This window comes from Rhinoraja longicauda, chromosome 5 (assembly GCF_053455715.1).
Source record: "Rhinoraja longicauda isolate Sanriku21f chromosome 5, sRhiLon1.1, whole genome shotgun sequence".
Taxonomy (NCBI): Eukaryota; Metazoa; Chordata; class Chondrichthyes; order Rajiformes; family Arhynchobatidae; genus Rhinoraja; species Rhinoraja longicauda.
The window spans coordinates 49,291,089-49,318,865 of NC_135957.1; the positions used below are offsets into that span (position 1 = coordinate 49,291,089).

Sequence of the window (27,777 nt, forward strand, 5' to 3'; positions counted from 1 at the left end):
ATGTGGGAGACTCGGCCGAGAGGTTATAGCCTCAGAATTAAAGGACGTTCCTTTGGGAAGGAGATAGAATTTCTTTAGTCAGAGGGCAATGAATCTGTGGAATTCATTGCCACGGAAGGCTATGGAGGCCAAGTCAATGGATATTTTTAAGGCAGAGATAGATAAATTAGTATGGGTGTCAGGGCTTGTGGGGAGAAGGCAGGAGAATGGGCTTTGGAGGGAGAGATCAATCAGCCATGATTGAATGGTTGAGTTGACTTGGTGGGCCAAATGGCCTAATTCTTTTCCTTTTACTTATGAACTTATGACCTCGCATGGAAAGACTCTGGACATTTACAAAGGCCCCATCCACATGCTGCATTCCTACCATTAGCTTAGTTAGTAAATGTTTATTATTAGGCACCTATTTAAAAAGAAGAAAAACATAAACCTGTTGTATGTATTTAAGTCAATTAAAAAGTGTTCATTTCTTCCAGCAGCTGAATTCCCCCTTTAATTTTAAAGAGAGTAGTATGCAAGTGCAAGGATGTTCAATGGGCAGACTTGTTAGTCTGAGAGCTATGAAACCTGCAATTGTAAAGGCTGTGGCAGTGGAATTGGTGGGGAGTTCACCAGCGAAGGCAGACGTCCTGAGTCTGGAAGTCTGCAGTACAAATGGTTCTGCCTCCGCCAAGGTTCAGCAGTAGTTCTGTTATAGGCTTATCTGCTCGAAGATCTAAGCTGATCTTGTCTCAAGATCTTTCAACAGCATCTAGATTTAGTTGTTGATGGACTTTTCATGTCAACGTTTGCCTTTCTCAGTGTCAATGAACTACCATAAATCTTCCCTGCATTTCACAAAAACGTTGCCTGCATTGCATTTTTCCATTTGAATGTAATCATGTTCATACCATGAACGCATACAAACTGTGAAATTAAAACAGCAAAATGCCAGGAATTTAGAACACGTCATGCAGTCGTTGCGGGAAATGTTTATTTTCTCTCTCTCTCCCTGACAGCACACTCTCACCTCCAGTCCATACTCTTTACAACCATGAAGGACAAGGGTGAAGGCAGCAGGCACTTGAGTGCACCACCAAACTACATGTTCCCTCAGAATTGCACCGTACTTGAAACCTCCCCGACATTCCTTCATCGTTGCTGGAAATTCTAAATTCTGGAACTCCATTTTCAAGTGTGCCTGAGTTGTTCGTACACTGGAAGGACTGTAGTGGGTCAAGATGGTGCCTCACCAATACCTTCTCAAGGGTGGTTGGGTTTTGGTCTTAAATGCTGGCACGTTAATGAACCCCTGATCCCAAGAATGAATGTAAAAACAAAAAGCAGATTATTGACTTTTCATCTTTCTGTAGATCTTGGTTCATATTATACTTATTACTGGAAAGCTTGTATCATGTGCAGAGGATTTAAAAGTGAACTTTTCTATTCACATGTTGACTTAAACTACCTGTTGTCTGTCCACACTGTGAAATTGCACATTTGTTATATTCCTAATAATGTTGGTACAATTTCTCTGTTGCTCCCTGAAGCTATTTAGACAGTTTCTTTTTTACTGGCAAGATTTCTAGTTTGTATGGTTAGATTCAGCTGTGCACACTTGCTACACTGTATAATTTTAAAAGAAAGCAACTTAAACTGAATTTTACTAAATTGTCAAACTGAGCTCTTGAAATTGAATTCATCAGGAGAATGTACATCTAATAGCTAAGATAACAGTAAAAAAAAGGTTACCTTAAATCAGCAAATAAAGGAATAACTGATGAAATTTGTGTTCTTTAGAATAATGGAAATAAAAAATTAATCACTTGAAGAAAGCATTTAAGCTTTGTTGAGTTACACCTATAAGTGTCTTTGGTCAGTGCCACAAGTGGCGGGGCAAAGAGCCTGTTTCCACATTGAATGATTCTGTGAAACTCTGTTTGTTAGTCCCAAATCCCTTCCTCTTCCTGCTTAATGACTGAGGATGAACCGGAATGATTATCAACCTTGCTGTCACATTGATTCGAAAATTAATCATAAAAGCATACAAGTTTAGGACTCGGAATGGAAGCTATTTGACCTCAGGTATTCAGTCCAGCTGAAAAGAACAAGGTTTTCACACGTCAAGAGCTCATCATGGTGCACATTTCCAAGCTTGCAACACTTCATGGATGAAACAAAACTATTTCCTTAATTCCCCTCGACACCACGTTATCCTCAAGATTTGCACTTAATTGTTAACATTCATCCAGACATCATGGAGATGGAAAGCCTACTTGCACTTCCATCATCCAGACATCATGGAGATGGAAAGCCTACTTCCACTTCCTTAACGTTATCTACCCCTGATTCTACTCAAATGATGTTGAAACCCTCCTTAATGCCGTTGGTACTTCAAGATCTTATCATTCCAATATGTTGCTGGCTGACTGACCACCTTCTATCCTTCGTAATAAAGATAATCCAAAACTGTACTGCTCATATCCTAACTTCTACTCAATTATCTGTCATTCTTATGTGCTGGTTCCCAGTGTAGTAATGTTTCCTTCTTAAATTCACTCACTTGTTTTTAAATCTCAGCATGATTTTACCCCTGCATGTTTTTACAATTTCATTCTCTCTTTGTATATGTCCACATTCCTTTTGTTTGTTGGTGGCTGTTTTCCTTTGCTGTTTGGGCCTTAAGTTAAAGAATTCCTGGCTCCTCCTCCTTTGTCACACTCTTTAAAACCTTCCTCTGACCACATTTTTGATCGTCTGATTTGTGACTTGTCATATTTAGTTTGATACCCTCCCTCCTGTTGGAATGTTTTACTGTTAAAAGATTATATGCCAATGCAATTGGTGTTACACACAATAGAAAATTCAATAGTGACTAGTTTGACTTTGTATGCTAACTTTCTTTAAAAAAAATGTCTTCCCATTTTGTCCTGAGGGCAGCAACTCATCCTGTGGCACAATTATAGTTGCTCTGGCATCCTTGCATACAGATATTACTTCATAGATGAACGTGTAGTGAGCATTGGCAGTGTCATTGATATAGGAGGCATCATACCAAGCAGATGTCATCTGTCTATATACTAAAACTCTCGTTTGTTTGTTTGTTTGTTTGTTCCTGAACTACAGCCCAAACGGTACACAATAGCACGCCAATTTTAGGCCCACCTTACTCACCATCGTCCATTTGTTGAAATCGGTGTTATATTTTTAACGTTATTCACATTTTAAAGTTTAAATATGTCTCCTAGGGAAGGAGGGGGGGAGGGAGGGAGGGAGGATCAAGGGAGTTGAGGGGGATGGAGTGGGGGGAGGGGGATGGAGGGGAGAGGAGGGAGGGGAGGGGGGGAGAGGAGGGGGGAGAGGAGAGGAGAGGGTGCTGCACCAATGCAAGAGAGGTTTGGTTTAGTCCTTATCTAATCTGCTTATGCATGCATTTTCAGCGGCAGTCAATAGAGAAAGAAAGAGAGCTGGAGCATTGATACAAGTTGATTTTTGATTGTACTTGCCAGCGGTCATCAAAACCAAATGCCACATCCCTTGGTCATTCCCAGGGAAGAGACCTTGGCCACCGCACACTTCAGAGTACAGAAAGAAAATAAACGATGATCTTAGACCAATTTAATTCTGGAGGCCATCTTATATTATTACTTCCATTTCATAAATTACCAAATACATTTGTTTTTACTAAACACTGATCATGCAACAGCATAAATTGTAATTTTAATTATCTTATTTTTAAAAGACGGCAATATGCCATTATCAGGGTTTAAAAGATTCATAAATGAATGAAATCATATTTATTCCAATGTTGAAAATCTCTTAATCACTGGAATAGGTCAACAAGTCCAGAATTGTACAAATGCATAAGTTCTTAATGGAAAACCCGAAACAAAAAATTTCAAATACACTTTGTCGAATTTTGTTCCTTCCTGACATATGTCACAGAAGATGTGTTGTTTTTTATTAAATAATTTCTTCAAATATCTGTTAGTAAAATATAAATTAGGATCATTATTCCAAAGAAATGAGCAAAGAGTATACATGTTTATCACTGTAACGTCAAAGCTCAGTGGGTGTGAATTTTCTCATTATGGACCTACTTCCCGAGGTATCCCATATTGTAACTTAACTGGTCTAGTAATGGAGGGAAAGAAAAAAATCCTGTCAGAAATCTGAAGTAAGAGTAGAGAACGCTGGAAATACTCAGCATGTCATGCAGCATATGTGGAGAGCAAAACAGAGTTAACATTTTAGATGAATGAACTTCCAACAGAGTTCTGATGAGAGGTAATTGACTTGAGATGTTAACTGTTTTTGCACTTCCTGGCCTGCTTTTAACACCAATCTTGAGGGTCTACTCAGCTGGCCTCCAGGCTTCTTGAGGTCATGAGGTGCAGCTCTATGATTCTTCTTAAAGTCATTTTGGGTTGCGAATCCTGAGGCACTTGATCGGAAAATCAAACTGGAACAGCTGAAAATCTGAAATTTAAAAAAATCAGTGATTGATAGGTCTTCGACCTGAACCATTAACTCTGTTTCTCTTTCCACAAGATCTGAAATCTGTTTTCCCCAGTGTAAATTCCGGGGAATCTCAGAAGATGGAGCTCCACTGTTGGACTTCAGGGGAACTCCAGCGGTGGAGCAAAATGGATGTTGTGGCAGCAACTATTAGTGAGTAAGTTTGGATGTCTGCGTTTGAGTCTCTAAGCCAATGTAAAAATGAGATGATGGAAAAATACCCCGTTGAAAAACTGCTGCACTGCAAACTCCTGTTAAGTTTCATTCAAACAATACAGGGGATGAAGGACAGTGGGAGCAGAATAGAGAGTTGTAAAAGCAAACAAACATTTGCTTGCAGTCATGCTGCGGGCAAAATAAAAGACGTTCATTGAAATAGTCATCCAATCTCTGCTTAGTCACTCCAATTAATTGGTCTCTGCTTTCTGAAATTTAAAAACAATATTCTAAACTAAAAGTTGTAGAGAAATCTCTATTTCACTCTCAAGGAGCACGTATGACCCAAGGCAATATGAAGAGTTGGCAAGGGTATAGGATGCCTCTTCTGTGATGGTGCACAAAGGTTTCATCAAATAGCAAGGGATGTTGAGGTGATCATGGAGTTGAATAAAGAATTGCTGAGGAACATTGTGTTGTCTTTTGGCTGAACCCATTCATCTTGCTTTTTTAGAGTTTTATGTTATGGTCTTGTTTTGACAGGATATATGTCCAGGGTTTTGAAGAATTACACGGAGCATGCCTGTGATGGAGAATATATCTCACTGCGGTGTCCCCACAGAACCACCATCAGTATCCAGTCTTCATTTTACGGCAGGAAGGCACCCAGTCACCAGATGTGCCCATCACGCTACGGACAGACTTTTAAAGACATTGAAATGGAAGATTTGTCCTGTTCAGCTGTCACATCCTTGCAGGTAAACTTCAGGCTTTCATTCTGAAATAGGATTTTTGGCTCAGAAAATGATAAACATATTTTGTTCTTCTTTTCTTTTTCTTAAATCCTCTTTTAACGTTTTAGTTCCTTGGAAGAGGTTGCAATGTACACAGGACCATGACTACAATAAATGGTCTATGTACGAGTTGGCGATATCTACCCAACAAAGCCAAAGCTGAAAGGCCAAACCGTCCCCTTTTATGGAAACACTGGTGGTTACCCCAGAAATTACACAAAAATGTAGATTGACATTCATATTTATTGTTGGCAGGAAGGTTGCCTGTCCATGTAATTACCATACCCTAATAACCCCTTGCCTGTCAGCTTGCTTTATCTAAATTTTAAATGATCTATTCTTTCTTATCTCGCGTGCATGCAGTGTTAAAAAGTATATATATTATGTACTTCATTCAAGCAAAGCTTAGACATTTGTCCAATTGATGTTATTCAAACCATGCTGAGAAGCCAGTTGAGAAGAATCTAGTTGCTGAAGTGAAATATCTAACTAACAAAATGTGAGTAAGTGAGGACAGTTGGTTTGTTAGATGTCAAGGTTGACATAATCTTCACCCTGGCACCTGCTGAAGTAAAAGATCAAAGTACACTGTGTTGAGTAATTTATTGTCATGTGTGCAGAAATACAGTGAAAAACTTTTGTTGCATGCGAACCAGTCACTGTGGTGCTCCATGTAAGATGATAACATGATTAAAAAAAAGGACAACTGGACCATAAGGCATCTTTAAAATACAAGTTTGAGTTGACAGTTGCACCCCAGCCAAAGAAGCTACAATTTGGAACTTGCAATATGGAGTACTGCACAATGTCTTTGCCGAACATGATGCCAAGTTGAACAAATCTCTTCTGCCTGTAAGATCGATATCCTTCCATTCCCAGTATATCCACGTGCCTATCTAAAAGCCTCTTAAATACCACTATCAAGTCTGTCTCCACCACCACCCTTGGCAGTGCATTCCAGGCACCCACCACTCGCTGTGTGAAAAAAAAACTTGCCCGCATCATCTCCTCTAAATTTTTCCCTTCTTACCTTAAACCTGTAGTCCTTAACATTTCCACCCAGGAAAAGTGGTTGTGACTGTCTACCCCATCTATGCCTCTCAAAATGTTATATACTATCAGGTCTCCCCTCAGACTCTGACAGGTCAGAGAAAACAAGTTTGTCCAACTCCTTATTACTCTCTAATCCAGGAAGTTTTCAGCACACGATACTCCAAATGCAGCCTAACCAAAGTCCTATAATGCTGCAACATGACTTCCTGACATTTATACTCACATTAATATATAATGAAGGTTAATAATGGTACATAGCAAATTATAAATGAAAGATGTGAGGATCAAAAAACTAATTACATTTTTTAAATCGGCTAAAACTGTTTAGGAATAAAGTGACATTTTTGAGCTTATGACTGTGTTAGTACAATTTATATCCTTTTGAAGTAAGGGAAGTATGGAGAGAAAAATAATATCTTGTAATCATGCAATTAGTGAAAAAAAACTCAAGAGACTGCAGATGCTGGAATCTAGAGTAAAAAACAAAGTGCTGGAGGAACTTCGTGGGTCAGGTCGCATCTGTCTAGGGAAATGGATCAGACTGAAGAAGGTTCCCGACCTGAAACGCTGCCTGTCCATTTCCCTCCATTAGATGCTGCCTGACCAGCTAGTCAAATTAATTGGGAAGATTTCAATATAAAACAATCATAAAACGATCATATTAAGTTAACATTTCTTGCAAATATTAATAATCTGCCTTGGGAGCTTGAAATGTGTTCTGGAAACCACAACAGTTATTTTAAGCAGGATTATTAAAGAAGATTAAATACCAATAAACGTTAACAAAAATATTGGAGCTTAATATCAGTGATTTATTGTCTCAATATATTTATTAAAACACATATTAGGCAAATCATTTTCAAACTTACGAACCAAATGAGTGTAAATATTAAATTAACACAGTTCTTGAGCAACCTACAAATAATGTTTGTGTAATAAATTCTATATCATAGTTAGGTATGTAGGAAAGAACTGCAGATGCTGGTTAAAATCAAAGGTAGACACAATGCTGGAGTAACTCAGCGGGTCAGGCAGCATCTCTGGAGAGAAGGAATGGGTGACATTTCAGGTCGAGACTCTTCTTCAGACTGAACCTTTATCATAGTTAGTTTGACTTTAAGGAGAGACTGACAGCCAAGGCAATAATATCTGGATTATTTGTTTTGGTAATAATTCATTTGACAAAGTTTTAAAATTTATGTTATTGATGATTTTGTGAAAGCAAACTGGAAAAGGTCACCATTGAAATGCAAACCAATGTCAAAACCATCGGTTTATACTCCATGTCTGATAATGTTGTAGACAATGTTCACAGTGCTCTTATGTAATTCAGTTTGTTTTATTGCTGTGTTCTAATTTCTGAATATCTATGGAACTATTTGCTTTTGCCATTGACATCTCTGCATAAAGCACCTCTCATTACTAATGAGATTACAAATATGGAAAATGTTTATCAAATCCAGCATTTACAAGTGAAAATGTGAGATATGTTAAAAATCAATTTTAAATGACACACAAACGTTTAACCTAATACTTAGCCATTTAAAGCTCAGACTTCCAGGACAAGTTGCAATGCAGTAAATACCATATATATTTGTAAATATGAAGCAATAGTTTGCAAATTATATTTTGTCCTTAAAATTAGTTGATTTTTAAGAGGAATTAGGGAGTACTTCCACAAAACATTTTGTTCTTAGGTTGTGCATTTTTCAGTTTGTACTCGGGTATATTCATTGCTGGAGTTAGCCTTTTGCAGTAAGGTATCCATAGGAATATTTATTACTTTAATGCAAATGCTTTACAGTAAAAGAGCTGGGAATAGAGTAAAAACAAACGTGATTAGTGCTTTACCAGAGGCAATGAGATTATAGGTGTTATGGAAAAGCTTATTAGTATTGAGCCCCGGGGTTACATTCATCAACTGATAAAACATGCTAGGGAAAGAAAATTAGGAAGAAGCTTAGCACTTTGAATCTGGGACAAATGAAGATCCTGAGTGAATGCAACTTGAGAGGGCTACCTCCCATAGTTGTTAGACACAGGCCAGTTCTGACAAGAAAACCTTAAAGCATAACTTTACTCCACAGATATAAAACTTAAACTACTTCCTCCTATTTTGCTTTATTGGAGTGCTTTGCTTGAGTGCTTCATTATCTTGTAAGGATTCAGTTATTTAGACTGCCAGATTTGAATGATCAAAGTTTACTTAGTAAAATCATTGTGCCACGAAGTTAGAAGAAAAATATACTTTTGAAAATTGTCCAAAGATCACCAAAGGAAGAGCATGACATTCATATCTCTGGGCAGGATGGTCTTGTATATTTGGAAATACTTGGATTACCTACAGCAGGCCGCCAGGTACTGGAACTTGATTAGTACGGGTGTCAATGGGTTATGGGGGAAAAGGCAGGAGAATAGGGTTGAGGGGGAGAGTTAGATCAGCCGCGATTGAATGGCGGAGTAGACTTGATGGGACAAATGGCCTAATTCTGCTCATATTACTTATGAACAATGCATTCCGTTATTTCTGCAAATTGAGTGGACAGATAAGTCAATTGATGTCAGTGTCCTCCACCGGCCAAGGCCCTAGTTATATTCAGTTGGATATGTAGGAGAGCCCTCATTGTTTCCATGCCCAGCATCTGTCCACCACCTCAAACACTCTGTTTAGATCTCTGTTGTGGATGAAGGAAAGATTCAAAGATGTGCTCAAACCCTCCGTGAAGAAATGCCACAACCCCTTGCCTCAGAAACGTTGATGTTTGCATTTGGAGCATACAGAGGCTCTATAAGCAGTTGAAGGACTGCACTACCTCATAAATGGCCCACCTGCTTGCCCTGTCAGACCCCTTCGGCTCCAACTGTGGGTTTCACTTTGGCCTCATTTGCGTATCTCAGAACCAACACAACGGGAGTAAAAGCAAGATGTCCTCCAAGGGGCTGCCTGTGGAAGAGGAGGGAAGCATACAAAACAATTATATCAAGATGCTTCCATATTCATTTGAAATTCAGGTGTGGGGATATTTATTGATGCTTTTTGCAGTCAGTCTGGTTAAGTTCTTCAGCTGCTCCTGGAGACCAGTCTTTACACTTAAAAGATTTCTGCGGCAATACCTGTAATGTGTGCCTTTGAAGTCTTTCAAAAGGCCCTAAACCAAGGTAATTGATCCTGGAGGGGCTAGATTACCTTGTCCGGAGGAACAATGTCCCCTTTTGAAGTTGAAGATTCCCAAATTGTCATTGGGGCTAGTGACCTCAGGCAGAGTGGTTTCTGAAAGTTGATTAGGATGAGTGTTACTAATGTGCACTGAGAAGTTCCAGCAACTCATTGTCAGCATTTGGCACAAACTTTGGGAATTTGAGATCAGATCTCCAACCAAAAGCAAGGATAGGTAGGTATTTATTCTGCCTTACTTCCACAAGTAGAGCTGTACCTCAGGAATGGGCCACAAAGTCACAATATAAAGATTGTAATGAAGCTCTGTTGGGCTGTCATTTTTGACGATATCGCACTCCATCTCAAAAACAGGAACACCTGCTCTGTAAAAAAAGAAATTCCTGTCAACTAGTGACCTTTAATAGGAGGCATTAATGTTATTGTCTTATCTATTTAAAGCAGCAGGATTTTGGAAAAGCTGAGCAGGATTTAGTATTTCAAAAATATAAATGGATTGTAATATGGTGCTTTTGTGTAATTAATTGAGCAGACAAAATCCAGCATTTCATCAATAAAAAAAACAGCGACTCATTTTCAGTTATCGCCAGCCGGTATACTGAAGACAAACGATAACGAGGCAGAAGTAAAAGGTGATGATTGACACAGATTGAACACGATGAGATAAGGACATTCTTTGGTCATTTCTGATTTATGTTCCTAAACGAGCATTTATGCAGTCAAGCATGGTTCTGTGAAAATCAAAGTAGTTTTATTTGTTTTTGTTTCACTGAACAAGGAAGTGGCACAATATGAAGAAAGCTCTCGAGATTGACAATAATATTTTAGTCTGCCAGGTTGTTGCTAGCTGCAGGCATTGCACATCATTTTAAATGCCTTGTCCATCAGTGGTAATCCTTGCCGTCAGGCCCAGACTGCAGATCAAGTGTAGGAATGCCAAGCGATCATCACTTTGTTTTAGCTAACAACACCTCACACTATCTGATTGGAGCAGATATTATGTATTTTATCCAGGAAAGGTGTTTGTTATTCCCCGGGGCTCTAATTTCATGTTCATTGATATCCTAAGGGATTGCATGCAGTATGTTAAAGGGTCTGGACACTCTCTTACCTCTCTGTTGTGCTTCTCCCATCATTTCTGTCTTCCTTTTGCAATGTTTTTCTTCCCATTCATTTTTTTTCTTGTCTTTGTGCTTCTCCCAAGGGAGCAGAACTGCTGACAAATGTCTTTTACTTTCAACCCACTTCAGCCCTCCCTTTTAATTTCCCTCAATGCACTCCTCTCTTTTACCTTCCTGTCCTCCCAATCCATTGCTCTCTATTTATTTTTAAAGAAATGGAATTAGTAGCAAAAAAAGTAATGGCTTCATGCCTTTGTCTCTGTCTGATTTAAAAAGGTAAGTAATATTTTTTCACTCACAGAAATTAGAGATATCAGCTGATGATTCTGATTTCTAATATTTAACAGTAGAAATATCTCTATCTCTTATTTCTGTGACTGACAAATTATTACTTACCCTTTCCAACTGAAAAATAAACACAGGTGTATCTGAATTGCCTCAGAAATTCTATGGTCCTGTCTTGAAAATTGAACTTGGATTCTTCCCATCTATTCTTTCCAACCTTTCTAACCCATCTAACCTTTCCCAATGTTATATTCTATTTCCCTATCAATTTAATGACGTCTAAAGAATACCAAGCAAGGTCACAAAAAAGTGAGATTAGTTATCCCTCTGAACAAATACGAACATATGAGTACTTATGAATTTTAGTTATGTCACTTAATATTAGTTTTGCATTGCAACTCAAAAAAGGCCTTTAGCCCATTAGGTTCATGCTGGCTCCCATTAGTTTCATTTCCTCATCTCATTTTTCCCTATGACCCTGCAATTTATTCTCTCTCACATAACAATCAATTTCCCTTTGTCTCTTTTGATGATACTAAGATTGTACAGCAGCCAATTAACCGACCAGTGTAGGAAGGAACTGCAGATTATAGTTTAAACCGAAGATAGACACAAAAAGCTGGAGCAACACAACAGGCAAGGCAGCATCTCTGGAGAAAAGGAATAGGTGACGTTTTGGGTCGAGACCCTTCTTCAGACTGAGAGTCAGGGGAAAGGAGAAATTAACCAACCAGTACACTTTGTACAGTCACCCATCAGAACACTTTTGGGAAGTTCAAGAAAACTGTAGCATCAGGAGGACACCGATGGGAGAATCAGTAAACTCCACATGGACACTGCCTAAATTCAGGATTGAATCCAGATTTCTGGAGCTGTGAGGCAGCAGCACTAATTATTGCACTACCTTGCTGCCCAAACAAAAACTGGATTTGTTTTAAAAAATGTATTTTGTTTTCCAAAGCTATTTGAGAAAAGACTGTGATATTATGAATTAAAGAGACTGCTTTAGCAGCATTGATCATGTGAGTTTAGTTTAGTTTAGAGATACAGCACGGAAACAGGTCCCTCGGCCCACCGACCAGCAATTCCCGCATATTAACACTATACTACACACACTCAGGACAATTTTTTTTTAACATTCACCAAGCTAATTTACCGACACACCTGTAGGTCTTTGGAGTGTGGAAGGAAACCGAAGATCTCAGCGAAATCCCACGCGTTCACGGGGAGAATGTACAAACTCCATACAGACAGCACCCGTAGTTGGGATCGAACACGGGTCTCCGGCGCTGTAAGGCAGCAGCTCTACCGCTACGCCACCGTGCCACTCTGGTTGGATGCTAAACCTGCACTAACCACTTTTATACCCTTCTGTCCTTGCAAACGTGCACACCTTGGCCTGCTTGAAATGTAATTCAATTTAATACAATTTAATACAAATATAATAACTCAAGTCCATTGTAGAGAGCTGGAAATGCTCTCCATTTTCCATACCTCCAGCTTCGGGGACAGTTTCTTCCCAGCTGTTATCAGACAATTGAACAGTCCTCTCATCAGCTAGAATGCGGTCCTAACCTCCCATCGACCTCATTGGAGATTGCCTTTGAACTACCTTTAATTGGACTTTTTCTTGCACTAAATGTTGTCAGCTTTATTTTTTATCTTTACACTGTGCATGGCTTGATTGTACTTGGTTGTAGTCTTTTCTTAGACCGCAAACAAAAGCTTTTCACTGTACTTCAGTTCACGTGACAATAATAAACTAAAATAAATTAAAACTAAACATATGACTCACGGCAGCTTCATCTCCATAGAGGGAGTAGCTTGTGATGCCATTACACATTTATTGGAGGGAGAGGCAGGGTGAGTTTATATTTTATCCAGTGCAAATAGTGGGACTGATCTGGAACATCCTTTAAAAAAAAATAAACAAACACACCTCTGAGTTAAATGTAGTTGCCCTAAACTTTACATAACCTCCCAATCCAGACCCAACCCTCAGTTCAGATCAGTCCTTTGTGCCAGTTCTAACCTATGACCCAACACTGATTAACTCTTTCTAACCTTAATCCCCCGCTTGGAGGCAATTTTATTCTTGGACAAATTTATCTAGCAAGATGGCCAACAGGAAGGCAGGATATTCAGTGACAACACAGAAGAAGATATTTTTTGGGGGAAGTTAAATTAATGGAAGAAGCTGACAAAAGGTGATAAATTAAAGCAAGTTTTAAAGGCATATAAGCAATGAAATAAAGTTGTTTTTCAATGTTCATGAAAGACAGTAAAAGACGATTCTCAATTTTTTTAAATGAAATTCGACAATTGAAACCACAAATTCAATAGTTGTGTATTGAATTAGAGGGAGAGGCAGAAACCCTCCAGCCTATAGATCATTTGCTTGTGATTCAGTGTTACTTCTATTGAACTTTTCAAACAGGCCTTCAATTACACACTGACATCTTCCACACAAAACTGGAGTGGAAGTAGCTCAACCCTGACAATGTGGGACAGTCAAAGATGAAGAATTTCATACCGTATACTATGTATTCCCCTGCCATCTTTATTTCTGAGTTGATTGTTAACCAATTATTAATCAAAGTAAAATGTGCAGTTTCATTTTTACTTCACTATTTTTCTTTATACACCTGTTCAGTTAAATACAACAATCTTGTAGGTATCAGCGATTAAATAATCAATTTTTACCTTCACTGCTATGATATTAGACAATAAACATCCAACACTGTCACTTTTAAATTCCATGGTGTTTTAATTCCTTGAAATGTGAGTTATGTGCTGTGCCATATTCCCAGTGAAGGCTAAAATTGCCAAATGACCAAATCCAATGGGGCGCAATGTGACTTTTAAACCCGCAGCATAAATATATTCTTAATGTTTATCAAAACACAAAGTGCTGGAAGAGCGAGTCAGAGAACATCTGTGGAGGAAATAGATAGGTGATGTTTTGGATCGGGAGCCATTTTTAGACTGCCGCCTGACCCACTGACTTCCTCCAGCACTTAGTGTTTTCCACAAGATTCCAGCAACTGCAGTTCTTTGTACCTCTTGCGCTTAATCTTTATGTTATGAAATGATTTATTTGATGGTAAGTTAGACACTTGAGCATCAGTTGTAAGCACACCTTTACCCATTCACTTGCTTGCTCAAAACTGCAGACATTTGCTGCAATAAATTCCCATTGCTGCTTGGTGACCTCTGTTCCAATCCCGATAATCCACTGTCAACAGGTAACCTTTGACAGTGAATGCTGGTAAGCTTTATTATCCCATTTCTCGCTACTCTCCAACTCCTGTGCTATTGAAGAAAGCTGTGGCAGATTCTACAGGACTTAGAAACATAGAAACAGAAAATAGGTGCAGAAGTAGTGGTCAGAGAAAGTGGTCGGCGTGGACTGGTAGGGCCGAACGGGCCTGTTTCCGTGCTGTAATTGTTATATGGTTATATGGCAGGCCTTTCGGCCCTTTGAGCCAGCACCATTCAAGATGATCGTGGCTGATCATCCAAAATCAGTACCTCAATCCTGTTTTTTCCTCATATCCCTTGATTCCTTTAGCCCTCAGAGCTAAATCTCTCTCTTGAAAACACCTGGCTTGTTTCTGATTCCCATATTACTGCTCCAACCTCCTCTGTGTGGTTCAATTTCTCATAGAATAAATTAATTGAATCGTCGGAACTCTCTGTACTATTTTAAACACCAGCACAAGAAATTGTTTTAGAATTAATTTTCAGAATATTCTTTGCAAGGTTATAATCCAATGTAAATGAGAGAATTGTTCAGACAGGAAGCAGGATTTTGATTGAGAATGGAAAATGCAATGTGATATCTTCATACGATTCCTGAGATTTACCTCGACATGAATCTGATATTAATTAATAATTCACATGTATGACAATAGACAATAGACAATAGGTGCTTCGAGCCAGCACCACCATTCAATGTGATCATGGCTGATCATTCTCAATCAGTACCCCGTTCCTGCCTTCTCCCCATACCCCCTGACTCCGCTATCCTTAAGAGCTCTATCTAGCTCTCTCTTGAAAGCATTCAGAGAATTGGCCTCCACTGCCTTCTGAGGCAGAGAATTCCACAGATTTACAACTCTCTGACTGAAAATGTTTTCCCTCATCTCTGTTCTAAACAACCTACCCCTTATTCTTAAAATGTGGCCCCTGGTTCTGGACTCCCCCAACATTGGGAACATGTTTCCTGCCTCTAACGTGTCCAACCCCTTAATAATCTTATATGTTTCAATAAGATCCCCTCTCATCCTTCTAAATTCCAGCGTATACAAGCCTAGTCGCTCCAGCCTTTCAACAGATGACAATTCCGCCATTCCGGGAATTAGTAAACCTATGCTGCACGCCCTCAATAGCAAGAATATCCTTCCTCAAATTTGGAGACCAAAACTGCATACAGTACTCCAGGTACGGTCTCACTAGGGCCCTGTACAACTGAAGAAGGACCTCTTTGCTCCTATACTCAACTCCTCTTGTTATGAAGGCCAACATTCCATTGGCTTTCTTCACCTCCTGCTGTACCTGCATGCTTCCTTTCAGTGACTGATGCACTAGGACACCCAGATCTCGTTGTACGTCCCCTTTTCCTAACTTGACACCATTCAGATAATAATCTACCTTCCTATTCTTACCACCAAAGTGGATAACCTCACACTTATCCACATTAAACTGCATCTGCCATGCATCCGCCCACTCACACAGCCTGTCCAAGTCACCCTGCAACCTCATAGCATCTTCCTCACAGTTCACACTGCCACCCAGCTTTGTGTCATCTGCAAATTTGCTAATAATACTTTTAATCCCTTCATCCAAGTCATTAATGTATATTGTAAATAGCTGCGGTCCCAGCACCGAGCCTTGCGGTACCCCACTAGTCACTGCCTGCCATTCTGAAAGGGACCCATTTATCCCCACTCTTTGCTTTCTGTCTGCCAACCAATTTTCTATCCATGTCAGTACCCTACCCCCAATACCAAGTGCTCTAATTTTGCACACTAATCTTGTCAAAGGCTTTCTGAAAGTTAAGGTACACTACATCCACTGGCTCGCCCCTGTCCATTTTCCTAGTTCCATCCTCAAAAAATTCCAGAAGATCAGTCAAGCATAATTTCCCCTTCATAAATCCATGCTGACTCGGAACCATCCTGTTACTGCTATGCTAATGTCATATTGCAAAAGCACATGATTTAGTACAACATTTGTCTTTCTGCTTCTCTAGAAAATGTTGGATGAATGCCAGGACAGGAGGAGTTGTCAGCTTCTTGTCAATAGTAGAATATTTGGGACAGACCCTTGTCCTGGAACCAGCAAATACCTCATCGTATGGTACAAGTGTCGGCCAAGTGAGTACCTGAAATAGCACTTATTTCAAATTGAATGCTGGAGAAATATACAGCAGTGTAGATGTTGAATGTTTAACTTGCAATATAAATAAATCAAAGACTCAAATTTCCTTTGAAACAGAAATTTCCTTTACTTGTGGGTTTTTTTCCTGAAGGTCTATCTGCTAAGAATACATATTTATAACTGTCCCACTTATGGAGGGAAATATATTTATTGTACAGAACTGTGGCATAACGTCTGCTATTGTATTCATTGCCTTAGCCAATAAAAGTTTTGGATGACTTCTCAAACACTTTTATTCAGGTGGCCTTCTAACGTAAGAAATCTTTGGACATGCACTCCAAGATGCCTGCTCTCCTTACACTTTGGCATCCCACAATTGATATTCCTCAACTTGACTATTAAATTTAATACTAGAAAATTAAAAATACACAAATATAGCTAGTTTTACTTGGGTTATAATGGAGAGCAGAATTCAGATATCCAAGGGAGAAGGGGCCAAATCATTTGATTTGAAAATTTGCAGACTGGAAGTCTGTTCTTGAAGAATTGCAAACTTCCTTAAGACCATATCTATCTGACCCCAGCAAGAAGACTGTGATTAGGCTAACAGACATTTAAAAATATTTAAAATAATGCCTGATTATTTTCAAAAAACACTGCATTAGTCAAATGTTTCTTGCATACCCGAATTCTGCTACTCATCCCATTTCTGTTTCCTGCTGAGGTCAACAAACAGAATTTTCTTGAGTCATTGGGTTCTTATAAAATTGTCTGCCGGATGAATGGACGCAGGGACAAGATTATAGATGCTCTTACTTCAAAATATTGTAATGGGATGAAAGATAGGCCAGTGCTGCAGATTGAAATCGTAAGGAGCTCTAACCATGACTTTTGAGCTCTCAGTGAGTGAGGTTAGTCCATAGTTGTTGCTGGTGCAGTGCATTTGACCTGCAATGAAAATATATAAATTCAGGTTAACAGAAGGAAATTTGCTACCATGAAGGAAAAGACCTAGTACAGATAACATGACCAGTACAATAAATAAATAACTAGTATCTTAATAAATAACTAGTATCTTAAAAGTTAGGTAAAGGAGAATTAATGTTAATTTCATTATTTGTACTGATTCCGAGACAGTACTGGTGTTTTTAGAAGGCGGATCAAATTGTCGTTCATGTTAAAGGCTTGCAAATTACCTTAAGTAACCTCTTTATAGTGCAATAGTGGTTAGCTGCTGGAGGTGCCCCCGGGAACAAAGGTGGACGGATGAGGAGAGGGATGTTGTGTCCAAGGAAGGCCATGGCTGGAGGCCTGCAACAGCCTGGGACTTACCTGATATGGGCACCGCTCATAAGCACTGGAGCATGGACTTTGAAAATGGTGCCAAAACATGGTACTTCTTGCATGCAGGCTCAGAGGAATATTCCTGTACACTTGCTATCAGGGGTATAACATATAACATATAACATATAACAACTACAGCATGGAAACAGGCCTGTCCGGCCCTACCAGTCCACGCCGACCATTCTCCCTGACCTAGTCTCATCTACCTGCACTCAGACCATAACCCTCCAATCCCCTCCTATCCATATACCTATCCAATTTACTCTTAAATAATAAAATCGAGCCAGCCTCCACCACTTCCACCGGAAGCCCATTCCATACAGCCACAACCCTCTGAGTAAAGAAGTTCCCCCTCATGTTACCCCTAAACCTTTGTCCCTCAATTCTGAAGCTATGTCCCCTTGTTGGAATCTTCCCCACTCTCAAAGGGAAAAGCCTACCCACGTCAACTCTGTCCGTCCCTCTCATAATTTTAAAAACCTCTATCAAGTCCCCCCTCAACCTTCTACGCTCCAAAGAATAAAGACCCAACCTGTTCAACCTCTCTCTGTAGCCTAAGTGCTGAAACCCAGGCAACATTCTAGTAAATCTCCTCTGTACCCTCTCCATTTTGTCGACATCCTTCCTATAATTTGGCGACCAGAACTGCACACCATACTCCAGATTCGGCCTCACCAATGCCCTGTACAATTTCAACATTACATCCCAACTTCTATACTCGATGCTCTGATTTATAAAGGCAAGCATACCAAACGCCTTCTTCACCACCCTATCCACCTTCAGGGAACAATGCACAGTTATTCCCAGATCCCTCTGTTCCACTGCATTCCTCAATTCCCTACCATTTACCCTGTACGTCCTATTTTGATTTGTCCTACCAAAATGCAGCACCTCACACTTATCAGCATTAAACTCCATCTGCCATCTTTCAGCCCACCCTTCCAAAAGGCCCAAGTCTCTCTGTAGACTTTGAAAATCTACCTCACTATCAACTACTCCACCTATCTTAGTATCATCTGCATATTTACTAATCCAATTTGCCACACCATCATCCAGATCATTAATGTAAATGACAAACAACAGTGGACCCAACACAGATCCTTGGGGCACTCCACTAGACACTGGCCTCCAACCTGACATACAATTGTCAACCGTTACCCTCTGGTATCTCCCATTCAGCCATTGTTGAATCCATCTTGCAACCTCACTATTAATACCCAACGATTTAACCTTCTTAATCAACCTTCCATGTGGAACCTTGTCAAATGCCTTACTGAAGTCCATATAGACAACATCCACAGCCTTGCCCTTATCAATTTCCCTGGTAACCTCTTCAAAAAATTCAAGAAGATTAGTCAAACATGACCTTCCAGGCACAAATCCATGTTGACTGTTTCTAATCAGGCCTTGATTATCCAAATAATTATATATATTGTCCCTAAGTATCTTTTCCATTAATTTTCCCACCACAGACGTCAAACTAATAGGTCTATAATTGCTAGGTTTACTTTTAGAACCTTTTTTAAACAAAGGCACAACATGCGCAATGCGCCAATCTTCCGGCACCATCCCTGTTTCTAATGACGTTTGAAATATTTCCGTCATAGCCCCTGCTATTTCTGCACTAACTTCCCTCAATGTCCTAGGGAATATCCTATCAGGACCTGGAGACTTATCCACTTTTATATTCTTCAAAAGTGTCCGTACCTCCTCTTCTTTAATCATCCTAATTTCCATCACTACTCTACTTGTTTCGCTTACCTCACATAATTCAATATCCTTCTCCTCGGTAAATACCGAAGAAAAGAAATTGTTTAATATCTCCCCCATTTCTTCCGGCTCAGCACATAGCTGTCCACTCTGACTCTCTAATGGACCAATTTTATCCCTCACTATCCTTTTGCTATTGACATATCTGTAGAACCCCTTGGGGTTTACTTTTACATTACTTGCCAAAGCAGCCTCATATCTTTTTTTCGCTTTTCTAATTTCCTTTTTAAGATTCCTTTTACATTCTTTATATTCCTCAAGAACCTCATTTACTCCCTGCCGCTTATATTTATTGTATATCTCCCTCTTTTTCCGAACCAAGTGTCCAATTTCCCTGGAAAACCACGGCTCTTTCAAATTATTATTCTTTCCTTTCCACCGAACAGGGACATAAAGACTCTGTACTCTCAAAATTTCACCTTTAAATATCTTCCATTTCTCTATTATATCCTTTTCATAAAACAACAATTTCCATTTCACTCCTTTTAAATCCTTTCTCATCTCCTCAAAATTAGCCTTTCTCCAATCCAAAATCTCAACCCTTGGTCCAGATTTGACCTTCTCCATAATGATATTGAAACTAATGGCATTATGATCACTAGACCCAAAGTGCTCCTCAACACATACCTCCGTCACCTGACCCATCTCATTTCCTAACAGGAGGTCCAACACTGCCCCTTCTCTGGTAGGCACCTCTACGTATTGCTGCAAAAAACTATCCTGCACACATTTTACAAACTCCAAACCATCCAGCCCTTTAACAGAGTGTGATTCCCAGTCTATATACGGAAAATTGAAATCACCCACAATCACCACTCTGGCAATACTCCACTGAACTGTTTTTTTAAGAACAACAATTTCATTGTGTGTTAACATTTCACACATGTGATGATAATAATAGCACCATTGACCAAAAGAAAATGTACATTGCTAGCCATCCCGAACACAACTGCTAACATTCAGCCATTTAATAAGTTCCAGATTTCAGCGTGGGCAGCGTCAATTGGAGGTCCACAACGTACAGATTTGGATGGCCAGATCTTTCAATTCACTCCATCATAGGCTTCCAATGGCAGAGCTCTCCAGCTGGGATTCTCCAGCTGGGATTCTTCAGCAACACTATGAAATAGTTGGAAGAATGGGCGTCAAAGGTGGAGAAATTAAATATGGAGTTAATTAAGAAGCCAGAAAGTTACATGCACAGAGACCATGGAATCAGGACGGATTGCAAAGCCATTGACAGGCTTGCAGAAGGAGGGTTTAGCAAACAATTGTAACATTGAGCTATTGATTATATCGATTGGCAAGTACAGAAATGATGGCTGAATTGGACGTTGTGGTGTTTAGGGATGCAGAGTTTGAAATAACAATGAATACCAAAAATGCTGGAAACACTCAGCTGAGTGGGCAGCATCTGTGGAAGAAGAAACTATTGATATTTCAGATCCCGAATCCTTCATCAGAACTGAGAAATAGAGAAAGCAAATTAGTTTAGGTACTAGTGAAGGTGGAGGCAGAGAATAGGTTGAACAAAGGAAATATCCCTGACAGGATGTGACTGAATCACCTAACGTGGAGTTAAGGTCGGATTAAGATTCTTTGCGTGTTCTTATGGATGGCTGTGTGACATGTCCAGCAGGCCAGGTTATGTGAACAAAGAGGAAAACTGAGCCGTAATGATATTGGACGGAAATGGCCGGTGCAGATACAAACTGAAAGAAAAGTGAGTTATCTAAAATTGGAAAATTTACTACATAGCCCTGAATTTTTACACCAATCCAGTAGTTTTATAGCTTCTGTTCTGACGTTTCCTTAAATAATTGCTTATATTGAACTCCTGCCTCTGAATCAATGGGTCCACAAAAATGGGTCTTGCTGCTAGTCCAGTAACTTAACCACGACACTCTTGTACCCCAAGATTTCACATACCACAGATGTCCTTTTAAATTGGTTAGCATCTGATGATTTTATGGATGAATTATTTCAGTTTTATTGATTTAATAATGATTTTATAAATTAATAACTTGTGTTATTCAGGTTCATGGTATGAGTTTTAACGTGTGTCCCTGCTACTTTCTGAACTGAATTGACAGCTTAGATACCAGGGAGACATTTTAATGAAATATTGTCACTCTTTCAAATTTGAAGTAAATTTGATATTAAAAACCTTGGGGTGGGGGGAAAGGAGCCCGTTTTCTATTCATGGGATTATACAGACTATAGGCGGTTATGTTTAGCATGTTTCAAAAGGTCAGTCACATAATCCATGTCAATCATATACATTTTGGGTAAGCGAAGCCTTGATGCTTGTTACCCAGTTAACAAATGCTTTATTGTCGCGCATTATAGAAATATCTGTAAAATACTCCTTCCTGACAAGTCATTGTTCGTTCAAAGAACATTAATTTCTTATAATTGTCAGATGACTCCAGTTAAAAAAAGTTACATTGTCAAAATAGAAGAATGACCCCTGTGGTACGCATTGCTTGCAAAAGTTTGAATGAAAACAATTAAGTTTGATATACACTCCTTAATTTCAGGAGGTAAATGCTTCCTTTATTACTATGCAACAATGCAACTATCAAGGGAATTTGTGGAATATGTGCGTTGGAAGTCACATTTCTTGGGTTGCAATCTGTATTAAAGCCATTTGCAGAAGCAAAACCTCTGAGACAAATCCAAGGGTACTGAATAAAACACATCCTACTATTTGTAAGGAAGTTAGTATTACATATCTAAGCAAATATATATAAAACATAGCACAAAAAGTAAGGAAATTTGTGTTTGGTAGATTATTTCTTTGTTGTAACAATGCTTCTTGGCAATAAATCTTATACCGTTGGAAAGCCTGTTTATTTCCCTTTTAAATGGTGCCACATTTGTAAGGAACATGCATTTGTGGGATGAGCAGCAGAGCTGAGTATATAGAATAGAATAGAATAGTTCCTTTATTGTCATTGTAACATGAGCCATGTACAACGAAATTGTAAAATGTCAGCCAGTCAGTGCACCATTCAAACATTTCTAAAAGCTAACGATACATACAAGGTAAAATATTTTAAAAAAGATAAACAACTAAAATAAATATCATGAAAATAGCACGCATAAACACCCAACCCTACATCCTTCTGTCGATTTCACAGTCTCTTATTATGTATCGCCCCTGCGTTCCTTGGCGGCTACATTTAGTGCCTTTATAGCAGTGGGGTAAAAACTATTTTTAAGTCTGTTTGTCCTTGTCCTTGTAGATCTGTACCGTCTGCCTGACGGTAACAGTTCAAACAGGGAGTGTCCGGGGTGGGAAATGTCCTTTATAATACTCTGGGATTTTTTGATGCAGCGGGAACTGTGTAAGTCCTCCAAGGTAAGTAGAGGGCAGCCGACAATCCTCTGGGCGTTGTCAATGGCCCTCTGGAGCGCTTTCCTCTGAGCCGCTGTGCAGCTGGTGTACCATACGCATACACAGTATGTTAGGATGCTCTCAATGTAGCACCGATAAAAGGACAACAGCAGTCTCTGAGTGATGTTATTCTTCCTGAGCACCCTCAGGAAGTGCAGTCTCTGCTGGACCTTTTTCAGCAGCGCAGAGGTGTTCACGCTCCACGTCAGGTCCTCCTCAATATGGATTCCCAGGAAGCGGAAATCCGCCACCCTCTCCACACAGTCCCCTCTGATAGTTAATGGTACCATGTCCGTTTTATTCTTTCTGAAGTCTATTATTATTTCCTTTGTCTTTAAGGTGTTGAGGAGCAGGTTATTTTCTCCACACCACACTGTCAGCTGCTCCACCTCATCCCGGTAGGCGTACTCGTCCCCCCCGGTGATGAGTCCCACCACCGTAGTGTCATCCGCAAATTTGACAATGGTGTTGCTGTGGTGGGCGGGGGTGCAGTCATGTGTATAGATGGTGTAGAGCAGGGGGCTCAGCACGCAGCCCTGTGGAGAGCCGGTACTGAGGCTGAGGGCCGTGGATGTGTGATGGCCCACTCTGACTCTCTGGCTGCGAGCTGACAGGAAGCTATTTATCCACATGCAGGTGGAGTGTGGAAGTCCCAAGTCCCCCAGTTTGTCCACCAGTTTATGGGGAAGGATGGTATTAAAGGCAGAGCTGTAGTCCACAAAGAGCATCCGCACGTAGCTCCCCGGCTGCTCCAGGTGGAACAGTGCAGCATGGAGGGCTGTGGCTATAGCGTCCTCTGTGGATCTATTCGCTCTGTACGCAAACTGGTGGGGGTCAAAGCTTCGGGGCAGGAGTGATGTGATATGACCCCGGACCAGTTTTTCAAAACACTTCATCACCACTGGTGTGAGTGCGACTGGCCGGTAGTCGTTGAGGCTGGAAATGTGGGGTTTTTTGGGCAAGGGGACTATGATTGCGGACTTCAGACAGGATGGAACAGTGGACTGGGCCAGAGACTGGTTGAAAATCCTCGTACAGACTCCAGCCAGCTGGTCAGCGCAGTCCTTCAGCACGCGTCCAGAGACGCCGTCGGGTCCAGTAGCCTTCCTTGGATTGATGGCCCGCAGCGTGCGCCTCACCTCATGCTCCTCTATCTTGAGGGTTAGGCTGCTGTGGACCATGTGGTGTGATATGGCTGTCTCGGGTGGCTCCACTTCAAAGCGAGCAAAGAAGAGGTTCAGCTCCTCTGCCAACGAGGCGTCACCTTCAGCAGCTCCAAGGTTGGTCTTATAGTTGGTTAGATACTGGATCCCCTGCCACACCTGCCTGCTGTTGTTACTGTCCAGGTGGTCCTCTATCTTCCTCCTGTAGTCTAATTTGGCCTCTCTGATGCCTCTCTTCAGGTTAGCTCGGGCCATGCTGTATAAAGCCCTATCGCCAGACCTAAAAGCAGTGTTCCTCTCTTTTAACAGCCGCTGGACCTCCCGGGTCATCCAGGGCTTCTGGTTGGGGTAGACCCGGATGCGTTTGTCCACTGTGACAGTGTCCATGCAGTTTTTAATGTAACATAGTACACTGTCTGTGAACACCTCCAGGTCCCGGTGTTCAAACACATCCCAGTTGGTCCTGTCGAAGCAGTCCTGCAGCTGCTGAGATGCACCATCAGGCCAAGTTGTGATGGTCTTTGTGATGGTAGGAGCGGTTTTCCTGAGGGGGGCATATGCAGGAATTAAAAACAGGGACATATGGTCCGACTGACCCAGGTGTGGTAGTTGTCTAGCCCTGTAGCCCAGCTTGATGTTGGAGTAGACCTTGTCCAGTGTGTTAGCTCCTCTTGTAGCACATTTAACATGCTGATAGAATTTGGGGAGCATTTTCTTCAAGTCCGCGTGGTTAAAGTCCCCTGCTATGATGTGAACACCGTCAGGATATATGCTCTGTTGACTGCTAGTGCTACCATACAAATATCCGATAGCCGAGTTAGCATTAGCATCCGGTGGTATGTACACAGCAGTTATCATGACAACAGTAAACTCTCTAGGGAGATAAATGGGCCTGCATTTAACAGTCACATACTCCAGGTCCGGGGAGCAGTGACTGTCTACAGTCACTGTGTTTGTACACCAGGTGTTGTTCACGTACACATATGGGTTGCGCCCATGAAAAATTTGCCAAATCTCTGCCAATGCCAAACAGCTTATTCTGCCATTGACTCTTGTTCGGTGTTGTTTGGTGGATTGGATGATTGAAGTCTGAAGAAACAAGACATATTGGCAATTTAACAATTTATTCATTTAATAAACAGGAGCCACAGTAGCGTGTGGAAGAACCATACACAGCCATAACAGCCTAGCACCTCCTCCTCATGCTGGTCATCAGCCTGGTCACACACTATTGTGGGATGGCATCCCATTCTTGTCAGCACCTGGGGGTACCAGAAGCTCAAAACAAGAGTCAATAGCAACAGCAGAATAAGCTGTTTGGCATTGGCAAAGAAGATTTGGCAAATTTTTCATGGGCGCAACCCATATACTCAGCTCTGCTGCTCATCCCACAAATGCATGTTCCTTACAAATGTGGCACCATTTAAAAGGGAAATAAACAGGCTTTCCAACGGTATAAGATTTATTGCCAAGAAGCATTGTTACAACAAAGAAATAATCTACCAAACACAAATTTCCTTACTTTTTGTGCTATGTTTATATGGAATCATCTGTATCACAAAATGCTATCATCTGTATCACAAAATGCTGGAGTAACTCAGCGGGTCAGGCAGCATCTCCGGAGAGAAGGAATGGGTGATGTTTCGGGTCGAGACCCTTCTTCAGACTGCTCATCTCATCTCATCGCTCAAAACATTAAGTTAATTAATCAGATTCTGTTGTATATGAGTTGCAGAATGTGTCATTGAAATGAGTGGCATCTTTTGGGCCAGATTTGTTTCCCACGACCATGTTACTCTAAATGAATAGTGCTTGTTTTCTCAATTGGCTTGGACTGAAATTCACTAGCATTCATTTTGTTTCAGGATTGCAATTTTCAGCTGTTTTTTTCCCATCTCTTTAAGGTAGGATCATTGTTGATCTAGCTAGTAGGAGATTTCTTCCCAGTTGTTTTCCTAAGTAAATTTGTAATGTGCTGTATGTTTCTTTAATAAATGTTTACTGTTAGGAATCTTTCAAATTTAGACCAGCAAAGCAAAATGTCAGGTCCTTTGTTAATTGCCTGCATGGCATGGCATTTCCATTGGTGTTGCCTCCTTGATTAATAAAGAGTATTTATTATTTCAGTTTATCTCCTACCTAAACATACTTATCATTGGTTTGCATTTTCATTTTGGGGTATCCTCAGGCCTATTGCTATTCAGTTGGTGATTTATTTTATCTTTTGAGAGGCTACAATTAAATTTATCCATTCATGTCTCTGTCGCAAGTTCTTTTCATTCTGATGCTGCTGGAGCACGTGGCCTTTGTAATGTGCTTTGTGGCACTGTTTCATTACTGAAACTAATGGCCTTTGAGGCAGCTTTATGTATTGATGGGAGGGCAGCACAGCAAGACAGGCTTTTGTACCAAGACACTCTTTGCAAGGCAGGTGGGTAAATACAGTTTAAGAATGGAAAGCACAGATCATCACCTTTGACCCACGGGGAGCAGAACTGCATTATTCTCGGAAAACCTTTCAGACTGCATACACTTCTTTACCTTTTGAATGTTTGCCATTCACGATCCATTAAAATCCATCTACAACAAACAGGCCATCATTCTTCTTACTATTTGCTTTGGTATTTGGCAAAAAAAAGCGACCAAAGCAAAGGCTAAAACAAAAGCAAGTATACCTGCAACACAAATAAAAATGATAGATTTTCAGTGCGAGTTTAAGAAAGTTTAAGTTACATTGTAACTTTGTAGTAACAGTCAAAGGCTCGGATCACGTCTTTGAGTCAGGAGATTCGCTCTTGCCCCAGTTATCTTACTGATTTTTAAACCAGCACCTGCTTTATACCAATATAAGTCACTGGCACTTATTGTACGGCAGTTTTCATATTGTCCTCTGGTGAGATGAATTGGAGCTGAACATACATACTTTGATTTCCGTGGAGAATTCCATTTTCTGATCACCAAAAGCCAGTGGTATTTTAAATGTCAGCAAGGAGCCAGTGGCGGAACCATTTCTTTGTTATTCAAAAAAAAATGTTGCATAAAAAGTTTATACTATTTGTGAAGGTTTTAAACTTCAGTTCAAGTGAGCTGCTCTTCCCTGTGGAAGGCGGTCTTGCAGTGCCTGCCAGGAACTGATGCCTCAGTAGAGGGCAGCTTCATTCCTTACCCGGACTGCAACATTCCCCTTAATTTCGCATGGCTTTAAAAGGGCTACACAGAAAGGACTTCCCAGTTGTTCCTTGATGTCCATTGGGGGAAGAGTGTTGCTCTCAATATTCCCATTAAAGTTCCAGATTACAGGAAGGTGGGGTAGTATGTAGGAATTCCAAAGCTTTAGGACTGTGGCAATTTAAGTCACGATTGTCCAGTGGGAAATGATTCACTTTGGAGTAATTCTTGAGGCCAAAACTGTAGGAAAGTAGAACATTTGGAAGAATGTCTTATTTAGTAAATGGACAAGGGCAGACATCTTATTGTAGAATCCAAGACTAGTGCTCCAGCCCCAGTTATTCCTTCCACAATCTGTGCCCATCACACAATAGACAATAGACAATAGAAAATAGGTGCAGGAGAAGGCCATTCGGCCCTTCGAGCCAGCACCGCCATTCAATGTGATCATGGCTGATCATTCTCAATC

General features: G+C 40.4%; 1 protein-coding gene across 1 annotated transcript in view; it reads left to right on the plus strand.

The window, feature by feature from the left end:
- The window catches only part of eva1aa (eva-1 homolog A, regulator of programmed cell death a), a 260,962-nt gene that overhangs the window by 79,699 nt on the left and 153,486 nt on the right, over positions 1 to 27,777 (plus strand). The window contains exons 2-3 of the mRNA XM_078399499.1: positions 5,197 to 5,411; positions 16,336 to 16,459. Of these exons, the coding sequence (XP_078255625.1) occupies positions 5,202 to 5,411; positions 16,336 to 16,459 (334 nt within the window). The 5' untranslated portion in view covers positions 5,197 to 5,201. The remainder of the gene's footprint in view (positions 1 to 5,196; positions 5,412 to 16,335; positions 16,460 to 27,777) is intronic.